This window comes from Bos taurus, chromosome 23 (assembly GCF_002263795.3).
Source record: "Bos taurus isolate L1 Dominette 01449 registration number 42190680 breed Hereford chromosome 23, ARS-UCD2.0, whole genome shotgun sequence".
NCBI lineage: Eukaryota > Metazoa > Chordata > Mammalia > Artiodactyla > Bovidae > Bos > Bos taurus.
Genome location: NC_037350.1, coordinates 27,930,943 through 27,944,289, shown reverse-complemented (window position 1 = coordinate 27,944,289; position 13,347 = coordinate 27,930,943). Strand labels below are relative to the sequence as shown.

Here is a 13,347-nt window from a genome sequence, read left to right as displayed (position 1 = left end):
AGATTCGGGGCGACCCCAGCCAGTCCCTGGGGATGGGGGTCGTGACCTGGACCCGGGCCCGCGTCGCTCACCGGCCTCGCTCTGGTTGTAGTAGCCGCGCAGGTTGTACAAGCATAATCGGGATTTCTGTTGACTTTCCTTGGCATCTCGTGTCATCTCTTCCCAATATTCCGGGCCCTCCTGCTCCATCCACGGCGCCCGCGGCTCCATTCTCGGATTCGGGGCGTCGCTGTCGAACCGCGCGAACTGCGTGTCGTCCACGTAGCCGACGGCAAAGAATCGCGGCTCCCCGAGGCCGGGCTGGTACACTCCGGTGTTGAAATAGCTCAGGGAGTGGGAGCCTGGGGGCGGGGTGGGGTGAGACCGGCCCGATGTTCGTCCTGGAGCGGGTCCCGGGTCAGAGGTGATGGGGCCGGGAGTGGGGAGGGGGCTAGGGGCCCGTGAGACTGAAAAGGTCGGAGGACCCGGACTTCTTGGGGGAGAGAAAAGGGGCGGGAAGCAGGGGAGGGACAGGACGGGACCAGGTGGGAGAGGACGGGTCTGGGCGAGGGCGGCGGCGTGGCTCCTTCCCTGGGGGTCCTGCCCACCCCACTACCCCCGGCCCCCGGGCGGTCCGCTCGCCCCTCCCCGCAGAGGCCGTTCCCTCCCGACCCCGCACTCACCGGCCCAGGTCTCGGTCAGGACCAGGACCCCCGAGAGCAAGAGGAGGAGGGTTCGCGGCCCCATGACCCGTATCCTCAGGGTCTGGGGAGAAACTGAGTCCCAGCGGAGGGTAGGGGTCGGGCCGGCTGGGTACCGGTGCAGACGTTACACTCGGGAACCGCGGGGCCGCTGATTGGCGTCTAGAAACCAGACACCCAATGGGAGTGAGAACTAGGGCCGCGACACGAGTGTCCGGCCAGAAAGGCACAACACAGATTGCGAAGAGAAAGTGAAACTCGAGGAGACTAGGGATCCCCAACACGGCCAGTCCCCGCCCCAAACAAGGCCCTTGACTCTGAGACGCTGAGGCCTTGAGAACCAGATCCGGTATCTGGGACTTTGCCCTGATCCCTCCTCTCCTGCACCGAGAACTCTGCAGTTCTGCATACTGTCCCCGAGTCCTGACCCAGCGACTGTGTAGTCAGAGATTTTCAGAACATTTTGGTCAGGATATTTATACAGTCCTACAAATTAGTGAGGACCCCAAAGATAATTTTGTTTATGTGGTTACTTCTATCGATATTTTCTGTAGTTGAAATAGCAGTTTAAACATTTTCAACTAATTTATTTAGAATAATGTTAATAACCCATGATTTTTATATGAAAAATAACAATTTCTCCAAATAAACTCTATAGTGGGAACAGTGAAAGTTTTTTCATTATTATATTTTTGCAAGTCTTTTCCTTGTCTGTCTCACTGGATTTTATGTTTGTTTTTGCATTGAATTGGTTATTTTGATTGAAATCTATGAAAATAAAAAGGACCATACGTAGGTAGGAGTAATATTTTTAATAACCTTTCCTGTTACTTGAGGATGTTTATCTTTGATACAAAACTAAAACTACACAAGTGATAGTTTCTTAGAGATTATTTTCTCAGTGGACCTGAAATAATATCACTATTTCCTATTCTGTTACATTAAAATCCATAAGCCTATTTTGCACAGTAGATGTCACTTGTACTAATGTAAGATTTTTTTTTAAGTAATTCATTGTTTCATTAAGTTTTATAGATCTTCCAGTGTCATTCCTTCTTTCAAATAAAAATTGCATTCTATGAAAAAGAGGGTAGTTCAGCTCATACAAATGATTTTCCTTGGGACATAGGACTTTGGAATGTAGCAGAAATGCTTGATGTATACTTCCCATGTCATCATAGAGGATAGTTCTTTTTAAGAAAAATAACCATTTATTAGCATTTTGAGATACGACCACAAGCCTGTTATTTTCCTAAAAGAAGCAGCTCATTTTTTACAGTAGGGAAAACAACAGAGCAATATTTGTGCAAGGTATATATTAAGATTAGAACACAATTTTCTGAAGTTTGCTTAAGCATGAAAAACTTGAAAGGCCGATATTCACACCATTTTTTTTAAAGTATTGATAGTTTTTGATTCTTTGAAATAGCAAACCAGGGAAACAGGAGAGCAACCTGTATTAAGTATTAGCAGTCAATAAAGTCTCAAATGATGGTAAGACATTAACCACCAGGTAAACCAGAAAGATTGTTCTGAGGGAAAGAATTGCAAATGCAACATTTCTGAAGGAAGCATTAAAAACGGTTAGAGCATATATGTCATTAAAATGTTATATCTCAGAATGAGAAAGCTGACATTCAGATTGACGCAAAATAATTCTAGAAAAGAGGGTAAGATTCATTAATATTAAATCCCATTAATAACATTAACGAGAAGATTATTAAGAAGTGTCAAGAATATACTGAAGAACTCTACAAAACATATCTTAAAAACTCATCTAACCAGGATGGTGTGATCACTGACTTAGAGCCAGACATCCTGGAGGGTGAAGTCAAGTGGGCCTCAGGAAGCATCACTATGAACAAAACTAGTGGAGGAGATGGAATTCCAGCTGAGCTATTTCAAATCTTAAAAGATGATGCTGTTAAAGTGCTGCACTCAATATGCTGGCAAATTTGGAAAACTCAGCAGTGGCCATAGGACTGGAAAACGTCCATTTTCATTCCAATCCCAAAAAAGGGCAATGCCAAAGAATCTTCAAACTACCGTACATTTGCACTCATTTCACACACTCTCAATATTATGCTCAGAATTCTCCAAGCTAGGCTTCAACAGTATGTGAACCAAGAACTTCTAGATGTTCCAGCTGGATTTAGAAAAGGCAGAGGAATCAGAGATCAAAGTGCCAATATCGTTTGGATCATAGAAAAAGCAAGAGAGTTAAAGAAAAACATCTACTTCTGCTTCATTGACTACTCTAAAGCCTTTGACTGTGTAGATCACAACAAACTGGAATATTCTTCAAGAGATGGGACTCCCAGACCACCTTACCTACCTCCTGCAAAACCTATATGCAGGTGAGGAAACAACAGTTAGAACTGGACATGGAATAACAGACTGGTTCCAAATTGGGAAAGCAGTACATCAAGGCTGTATATTGTCACCCCGCTTATTTAACTTCTATGCAGAGTACATCATGAGAAATGCCAGGCTGCATGAAACACAAGCTGGAATCAAGATTGCTGGGAGAAATATCAATAACCTCAGATATGCAGATGACACCACCCTTATGGCAGAAATCGAAGAACCAAAAAGCCTCTTGAGGAAGGTGGAAAAGGAGAGTGAAAAAGTTGGCCTAAAACTCAACATTCAGATAACAGATCATGGCATCTGGTCCCATCACTTCATGGCAAATAGATGGGAAAACAATGGAAACAGTGAGAGACTTTATTTTCTTGGCCTCCAAAATCACTGCAGATGGTGACTGAAGCTATGAAATTAAAAGATGCTTGCTCCTTGGAAGGAAAGCTATGACCAACTTAGATAGCATGTTAAAAAGCAGAGACATTACTTTGCCAACAAAGGTCCATCTAGTCAAAGCTATGGTTTTTCCAGTAGTCGTGTATAGATGTAAGAGTTGGACTATAAAGAAAGCTGAGTACCAAAGGATTGATGCTTTTGAATTGTGGTGTTGGAGAAGACTCTTGAGAGTCTCTTGGACTGCAAGGAGATCCAACCAGTCCATTCTAAAGGAGATTAGTCCTGGGTGTTCATTGGAAGGACTGATGTTGAAGCTGAAGTTCCAATGCTTTGGTCACCTGATGTGAAGAGCTGACTCATTTGAAAAGACCGTGATGCTGGGAAAGATTAAGGGCAGGAGGAGAAGGGGACAATAGAGGATGAGATGGTTGGATGGCATCACCTACTCAATGGACTTGAGTTTGGGTAAACTGCAGGAGTTCGTGATGGACAGGGAGGCCTGGCATGCTGCAGTTCATGGGGTCCCAAAGAGTCGGACACGACTGAGCAACTGAACTGAACTGAAGAGAGGGAGGGAGTACTGGACAGAGATGGACAGATGGGGGACTGGACATGTAAGTTTATTCGTCTGTGTACCACAGGGTCAACTTCTGTCAGGGGCTCACCTTATAGTTGTTACTTATAGTGGACTTCCGCTAGTGTCCAAATGAGATTAAAGACAAAAAGCAATCAATGTACTTTAAAGAAATCCTCTGACTTTGTAAAACATGTTTTGACAAGGCTACCTTGGAAAGGATATTTGAATGGGGCTGGTTTGTCTTAAGCAGCTGCACACCGCCCTCTGGTGGCCTTGTGAGAAATGGCATGAGTGCTGCAGGGCTCCCTGGCTTGTCAGTAAAAGAGCCAACACTCACACTTGCCACCATCAGAGTCCTGCTGTTAGAGCAAACCCACTTCTGTAAGATTCAGTGCTTTGGCGGTGCCTTCTAGAGGAAATCACTCTCTTGACTAGGACACAAGAGGCCACTTCCCAAGTGTAGCACTTCAGGGAGTGTTGACTGAGCCCCTGAGTCAGGCGCTGGGTCCACAGGGAGACTAGAGAAGAGGTCGCTCCCTCAGGGGACCTGCAGGGAGAGTTGGGGACGTACTGGGTTCACTTGTCTACACCCCAGCTCTGAGTGTCTGTTGTGGAGAGGTTAGTCTATCCAAGCAAAGCAGTTGGTGGCACTTTTCTCTTTATATATATTAACAATAAAACAGTTTGAAAATTAGAAAACTTTGACTCAACGTATCTGTGTGATTTCATCTAAATTTATATAGCTTTCTAAAATATGGGATGAATTCATCTTACTGATCTCTTTTTCACTTAATATAATGAGTAATTATTCCATCCATTTATAACTTTAGAATGTATGGATTCAATGAATTCAATATCATAGTATTCCTTATGACAACTTGTACTTACAGGCCCCGCTTCTAAACTCCAGTTCCAGCTTCCCCCACTGGTATCCTGTTCTTCTCTGCAAGTGGAGACCAAATCCTATCATCTCCAGGGACCTTCCAGTCTAGAATCACTCTATGAACTTCCAGAAGATGTTTTCTTTATCCTTTCTCCTGGGATGGCAGGCACTTCCTAACAGGTCTTCTGTGCTGTGGATTCCGTTTCTCCCAGACCAAGGTGCTGCTCAGTCAAGTCTCAGGCTGCTGTTCGCACAGAGCTTGGCGTGTGGTAAAGAGTCAATAAATATCTGAACACTAAATAAATTGAAATGGGTACTCACTGTTGCTGATTAACTTCAACTGTTCTCCCCTCTTGGGAGGGGACTTCCCAGCCTCTCTGTGGTCACAGGACCACGCTGCTGCTGCATTAGTGGGACCCGGAGTGTGTCCTTTCAGACCTGGCCCATCACTCCTCCCCACACGCATTTCTCCAAGGTCTCGCTCCTTCTGCTGATGGAAGCAGATGGGGATTAACATCCAAAACACCTGGGAATCCGAGAAGCAGGAGGGCTCCAAGGGCCCATGCTTGTCCTAGCACAGGTTTGGGGGTGGACTCCAGGTGTCCCCTGGGGTGTCTTCAGACTATCAAAGAATAATGCTTTCACCACCGTCTTTGTGCTGCTCCCCCCAGGGAGTGCCACATAGTGGGGGAACCATTCAGTCTCCAACTTCCCTTTCCTCAGGGTGGGGGCTTCCAGCAGCTCCAGCAGCTCAGTGGTTACAGAAGATACTTTAAAACGCGGATTTAAGGATGATGAATTCAGGAGACATAAGACTTTTATTCGTTTATTTTTAAAATGTATTTTACTGAAGTATAGTCGATTTACACTGTTGTGTTAATTTGTGCTGTACAGCAGTGTGACTCAGTTATACGTATATTTTTTTCATATCTTTTCCATTATGGTTTATGAAGGAAAGATAAGAACTTTTAATACGTCAACCTGGACGTTATAAGAAAACTTTCCTTTTTTTTCCTGCAAGTAAATTGTAGTGAAAATAATTACTAGTGAAGTTTGCTGACATAATCTCTGTTATTGCTCTTTTACCTCAAAGCAAATGTCCATGTAGTGAACAGTCAAAGTATCTCAGTGATCCCAGGGGTTCCAGAGACCACACTCTGAGAACTGCGGTCCTAAATAAACCAGGGTGTCTCCCAACTTATCCCTGTCTTTCCCTCCTCTTTGTTTTGGAGATCTTCTTGAACTGGACTCCCTGCCTCCTTAAACCCAGTGGAAGGCCTTCTTCTGGGCTCCTCTCCAAGAGAACTGACCCCCTAGGAACTGATACCAGGGAGTCGCCTCAGTCTGGGAAGGGGAATCGGGGGACAGGTGTTTCCCCTTTGGAACTGGGAGCAGTTTGTTCCTAGAGGCCCTGCACACACTTATGACCTGGGTTGGTTTGGTTACACGCCAGCTTGATCTGTCTTCATATCCTGGACAGAAATCTGACATAGTGTCTAAGAGAAATAATAGTGACTCTTTCACCTCACGTGGTCTGATGCATCTGACTTAGGTCCACAAAGCATGAAGGCAGGCCTGTCCAACGGAATGTTCTGTGATGAAGGAATTGTTCTATATCTGTGCTCTCTAGTCAGGGAGACACTGGCTACATGTGGCTATTTCAGCACCTCACACATGAGTGTTGTGATGAGTACTTTTCTTTTATTTAATGAATCAGTTGTTCACATATTTGTATTTATTTGGTTGAAGTCTAGTTGATTTACAATGTTGTGTTAGTTTCTGCTGTATGGCAAAGTGACTCAGTTATACACGTTTATAGGTTCTTCTTTAGATCCTTTTCCATTATGATTCATTCCAGGATGTTGAATAGGTTTACCTGTGCTACCATTGTTTATCCATTTTATTTTTTAAAAATATTTATTTATTTACTTGGCTGCGTTGGGTCTTAGTTGCAACATACAGGATGTTCAGTGCATCATGAGGGATCTTTTTCATCCTGGTATGCGGGTTCAGTTACTCCAAGGCATGTGGGATCTTAGTGCCCTGCCCAGAGATTGAACCCTTTTGCCTTGCCTTGCAAGATGGATTCTTAACCACTGGATCACCAGGGAAGTCCCCTGTTCATCCGTTCTTTATGTAATGGTTTGCAGCTAACTAACCCCCAACCCCCACACCCCTCCCTCTTGGCAACCACAAGTCTGTTCTGTATCTGTGAGTCTGTGTCTCTTTTAATTTTATTTCATTCAAATATGACTAGTCGCCAGCATATCGGACAGTGTGTGTCTAGAATGTCCTTAACTTTCAGTCTCTCCCTCCCAAAAGTTATTCTGTGACTCATAGATTGATGCATATTAAAATACAGTCTTTATATGAGTATAGTGGGTTTGTCTATTTAAGGTACAGCCTTAAAATGCAGCATGCACAGAAAGTTCCATTAATATGTGTTTTGGCAACTAGAATGTTAAGCAGACATTAAGCAGACCATGGTATACCACCTTCAGGTTATAAGTGTTCAAACTGCCCATCACTGGAGCTAATTCTTGGCTCTATTATACTGAGCTCTTGGTGTTTTCCTTAACCTGGTAAGCATAAGTAGACACAGAAGTGTTCACTCAACCCAAGAGAAAGTGTTTGTTGAACACAACATAAATCAAGTACCTTGTAGGACTTGTACATACTTGCAACATTATGAAGCAGAAGATGTAACCTAAGGATCCACCACCTTAAAATTCTTTTATAAAAATATAATTTTATTTATTTATTTTTGGCTGTGCTGGGCATTGCTCTGTGGGCTTTTCTGTAGTTGTGGTGAGTGGGGGCTACTCTCTAGCTGTGGCACACAGCTTCTCGTTTCGGGGGTTTCTCTAGCTGGAAAGAACGGTTTCTATGGTATTCTTCTCCTTCTACACTTCCCCCTCAAATTCAAGCAATTCTTTTTTCCTTCACCTTTGGAGTCTTGTCTCCTAGACAAAATATATATGACTATTTTACACTTGGGAAATGAAGAGTTGTATGACCCAAAGATGAAAAGTCATAAAAATCCATAAATCTTCTCTGTGTTAATCAAACACTCACAAAGACACAAACATGTGCACCTATTCAAACTCAAAGACACAGAAACAATTTGACAGGACTTCCTGCTGGTCCAGTGGTTAAGAACTCGCCTGCCAGTGCAAGGTCCGCACCTTCAATCCCGGGTCAGGGAACTACGGTCCCACAGGACACTGAGCAGCTAAGCTGGCGTGGTGTGGCTATTGAAGTTCCGCTGCTCTGGAGCCCGTGTGCCACAGTCCATGTACGGCAAAGGAGAAGGAAGCTCCCTCGTGCTGCGACTAAGACCCAACGCAGCCAAACAAATACATATATTAAAAAAAAAAAGAGTAAAGACGAGGGAAGGAGGTACAAGAGGGGACTGAGGAGGGAGGAGGAAGTGAGCTGACTCAGGAAGTGGCTTCTGGAGAGTACAGAGGGGAGCCCCTGAGATCTGAGCTCAACAGTTTAGAGAAGGTCCCAGCACCTGGGCAGCAGCCGGAAAACGAAAGTAAAGTAAAAGTAAATGCAACTAAATATGTCCTGTGTGAGGATTACAGTTCTTTTAACTTTGTCCTTTATCACTTTCAACCCTTTGTAACTTATTTTACAGTGAACCTTTATCATATCATGTGTTATACATATACATCATAATCAGAATTATAAAGCTTCCTTTAAATTTTGAAGAAAGAAGGCAGGTGGGTAGAAAAGTGAAGAGCTGGGGACATGAGGCTGGACGTCCTGGGCTCCGTGCCTGGGCTCCGGGCAGCGACTCACAGGGGCGTCTCTTCTCTTCTCAGGATGGAATTCTCTGTGGAGGCCAAGCAGAATCTTAACCTTCTTCTCAGAGGTGTGGTCGTCTGTTAGGACTTTGTCCCCTCTTTGATGCTTTTAAGACAGTTTTTGTATTTTCCATGGCATTTTCAGCTATTTTCTGTGGGAAGAACTGTCCGTACAAGTCAGCCCATCTTTTCCAGTGGTGGAATTTCTATGGCAGAACAGCTCAGTCAACATCTGATGGGTCCTGGGCAGAGAATGCATGTGCTAACACGTGGCCTGAAGGGGATTGGTCAAGGGTTTTCCAAGGGCAAGGTATGTTCAGCTCACTTTTCAAAAGCATTCTTTAACTCCACACAAGAGGAGTGAGAAGATGCTCGGGCATAAACAAAATAACTAATTCATGTTCTCCCTCCATCCCCAGTCACCCAAGTCCTCTATTTAGAAACCACTGCAGTTAGGAATTCCTGATTTCTCTTCTCAGAAATGTACATCTAGACGTTAATGAATACTGTTCTGTCAGGGAAAGAGCTCAGGGCACAGACAGGAACAAATTATTTGCAAATTCACATATATGGAAAAGAACTTGTTTTAGAATATACATAGAACCATTACATTCAACAATATAAAAATAAACACCAATTTAATGAAAGAAAAGTCTGAACAGACACCTCTTCAAGATGATATGGAAATACATCCAAAAGATGCTCAACATCACATGTTATGAAGACATGCAGATAAACACAGCAATGATACATCCTCACACACCTAGTAGAGTAGCTAGAAGCCAGGAACCGGTGATGCCAAGTGCTGACCAGGACATGGAGCAGCAGAAACCTTGGCTCACTGGGGCAGGAATAGGAAGCAGGGCAGTCGCTAGTAATGAGTCAGCAGTTTCTTATGAAGCTACACAGAGACTCTCCATTGCGTCTGCTCATCAGTCTAGTACTTCTCCATCTCACTGGAAAACTTTTATTTGCACAAACCCCTGCACACCAGAGTTTATATCAGAGTGCCCCTTAAGTGTGGACTGCACATGGTACCTTCCTTCCATATTTCAAAGACTACAGTGTGGACAGTGAGGAAGTAAAAATAGAACTTCACAAGGAGAAACCGAGGAAATATATCTTAGGTGGGTGCTGAAGTGAATTTATTAGTGATATTCCAGTGGACAGTATAAACCCTTGATGTGTGGAGAATGTCACTTCATCCCTGTGGTCTTCTTTGCAAAAACCCAAGTCAACTAGAGAGACATTCCACACTATCCCTGAGCAATTCTCAAAAGCATCCAGGTCATCACACAAAAAGGGAAGTCTGAGAGACTGTCATGGCCAGAGGAGCCTGAAGGAGACATGATTCAGTTTCAGTTCAGTTCAGTCGCTCATTTGTATCCGACTCTTTGCGACCCCATGAATCGCAGCACGCCAGGCCTCCCTGTCCATCATCAACTCCCGGAGTTCACTCAGACTCACGTCCATCGAGTCGGTGATGCCATCCAGACATGATTAGAACCTAATTTATATCATTTGTCTTTGATAGGATCTTGGGTCAGCAAAAAGAAAATCCCACCAGGCAAGGAGGGCTTCCAGGGCCCAGCCTCCATCCTCAGCCTCCCGCTCTCTCCCACCTCGGTTCCCTCCAGCCACCAGAGCCAATGAGGCTTGAGCATCCAGTACGTGCCAGGCACTGTCCTGAGCACCTCCCATATCAACTCAACCAGCCCTCACCACATCCCTGAAACGTCGCCCGTTTTGCAGATGCGGATGAGCACAGAGGGAAAATAACTTGTCTGGAGTAACACAGCTAGGAGGGTGGGGGAGGACATGCTGGGGTGAAGACTGCCCAGGTGGAGCGCCCACTCTCCAGTCTCCAGAGACTTGGTCCGTCCTGTGACACCACCACACCGTCCAATATACACACATGACTCCTTATCAGCGGTTTCCCTCTATACAGACCACAGGGGCCCCGTCAACTCCTGTTCATCCTCAAGGCTGATTTCAAACGTCCCCTCCTCAGGAAGGAGGTCCTGAGCTGCTCCCAGACTAGAGTGGCGCCCTTGCTCCCTATTCCGAATGTCTATTTCCCAGCTGGACTATTTAGCATCGAAACACACAAGGCAAGTTCTTGGGCTACCCTTGTGGCTCAGCTGGTAAAGATCTGCCTGCAATGAAGGAGACCTGGGTTCAATCCCTGGGTTGGGAAGATCCCCTGTAGAAGGGAAAGACTGCTGCTGCTGCTTCTAAGTCGCTTCAGTCGTGTCCGACTCTGTGCGACCCCATAGACAGCAGCCCACTAGGCTCCCCCGCCCTGGGATTCTCCAGGAAAGAACACTGCAGTGGGTTGCCATAAGGCTACCCACTCGATATTCTGGCCTGGAAAATTCCATGGACTATACAGTCCATGGGGTCGCAAAGAGTCAGACACGACTGAGCGACTTTCGCTTTCACCTAATGCATCCCCAGGGCCTGGCAGAAAGCATGTGCTAGATAAATATCATTTCAGTTAGAGAATTAATAAACTTCCTCAAAGCATCATTGGGATTCCCAGGTGTCCCTAGTGATAAAGAACTCACCGGCCAATGCAGGAGGCGTTAGAGACGCGGGTTCGATCTCTGGGTTGGGAAGACCCCCTGGAGGAGGGCAAGGCAACCCACTCCAGTATTCTCACCTGGAGAATCCCATGGACAGAGGAGCCTGGCGGGCTACAGTCTATGGAGTTGCATAGAGTAGGACACGACTGTGTGACTTAGCACGCACGCAAGCACATAAAGCGTCATTAGGGAGAACTTCATGTCTATAGTAATGATTGGCTGAAATATTTGAACCAACCTTCCCACTGATAATAGCTGTTTTTGTTTTTTTGTTTTGCCTGATGAGATATAATTTGCTTAAGAATAGACTCTTCAAATATTGAAGAGTGTTATGTGAAGGCTTAAAAATTCCATCTGACAACAGAATTAAAAATTGGTCATTTCTGTAGAAGCATCAGAGAGACAGAATTGGGTTCATCGTAAGGTTTTGTTTTTATTAACAATTATGATTACACAGGAATCAGCTTCTTTGGTAGCAGCTGAATTCTCCATCACTAAAGCAGTTCAACTGTTCCCTCTGGATGTTGTATAGAGAAGGGTGATGTTGTGAGAGGATCAACCCCATGGTCTCTGAAGCCCTCTTCCTCTCTGAAGGTGCCATAGCGATGGAACACTGGGCTGGTTGTCTCAGGACCTGGCTTCCACCAGCTGCATGATCCTGGGCTGGGCACTTCTGAGTCTCATTCCAAACACTTGATACTTAAGCTGTGATTATATCTGACTGACTTCAGAGTTATAAATAGAATAAATTGGATAGTACATGTACATTTTTGTTTTCTTTTCTTCTTTTTTTTTTGCATCATGACAGCCAAAATCAGCTCTTTTCCTTCTTTCATTTTTTCCTGATTGCACACCACATACTAACAACAACAGCAAATAATTATTTAAATGGAAGATAATTCACCCACAGTCTCACTACCTAATATGAAAATAGTACTGTCTCCATTCTCTTCCAATGTGACTAAGAATCTATTTATTCTTAGTAATCTATTGTAGATTCTTAAAAAATTTTTTTTTCTTTTTATTTTTTTCGCCATGCCCTGCAGCTTGTGGGATCCAGGTTCCCCCACCTCGACTGATCCCTAGTTCTGCAACCCTGCATTGGAAGTGCAGTCTTAACCACTGAACCTTCAGGGAACTCCCTATTCTAAGTTCATGAATTTACAGAAGTCAGAACATTGCACAACTATTCTTTCCACAAATATAGCAGCACACTAACAATAAGAACAAAGGAAAAGCCAAACACACAGGCCTTTTAAATGTTGTGCAATATGAGGGTGATGATAAACTCATGAATTTCTTAAATCTCAGAGGGAAGAGAGTCAGGCCAGCCACACTATTGTCCAGACCACCCTGGACTCTGTCTGTAACATCACTCCTTCCCTGAGTCTCCTGCCTGCTTGCCAGCCCTGCACCTTTGGACGCACAAGACCCCCAGGCTCATGAGCCAAGTTTTAAAATCAATCTCTCTCTCTCTTTCACACACACAACACAACATTTCTCATACACTGGGAAGGGATCATTACTCATAAATAGCAGAGTTTACTTTCGATCCACTGGTTCTGAGCTCAGGATCAAGCTCTGCAGTATTTCTGCACGGCTGTGGCTGAACCAGGTCCAGGAGTCCCTACACTTACTGCCTCTGGTTTGTGGATGGACACTTTCATCAGGAACTTTCATCCTCCAGAACAGCGAGGCGGGGAGGGCAGAGACTTGCGGGGTTGATGGAGGCGCCAAACTTCTTTGTCGATGAGACCAAGCTCTTGATGAGTCAGGTGAGGATTTTCCACTAAATCTGAGAAATGTGCAGTGATATCACAGCCAAACCTGGAGACTGGTCTGAACAAAGAGCACCCATTGATGAAAGCAGGCAGGAGCCCGGGAGAAAGAGGGGGAGCGGTGCTCTCCACCTCTCCCCAGTCCTCAGGAGCGAGAGGCCCTCTGGATGGGCATCCTGTAGCATCAGGTGAGGCAGGTGAGTGGACACAAGTCATCGCCTGAGAATGAAGGCTGGGGTCTGGGTGCCATTAATTACTTATTAATTCAGTAA

At 44.9% G+C, this 13,347-nt stretch overlaps 1 protein-coding gene across 3 annotated transcripts in view; it reads right to left on the bottom strand.

The window, feature by feature from the left end:
- BoLA (major histocompatibility complex, class I, A) overlaps positions 1 to 13,347 on the bottom strand; it is a 118,210-nt gene that overhangs the window by 3,713 nt on the left and 101,150 nt on the right. For 2 of the 3 annotated variants that reach the window (XM_005223701.5, XM_002697329.6), the window contains exons 1-2: positions 663 to 815; positions 72 to 341 (exon numbers count right to left, since the gene is read on the bottom strand). The exons of the other annotated variant lie outside the window; for it this stretch is intronic. In XM_005223701.5, coding sequence (XP_005223758.1) covers positions 72 to 341; positions 663 to 726 — 334 coding nt within the window. In that variant the 5' untranslated portion in view covers positions 727 to 815. Of the gene's footprint in view, positions 1 to 71; positions 342 to 662; positions 816 to 13,347 lie in introns of those variants that run through there. 3 annotated transcript variants of the gene reach the window in all.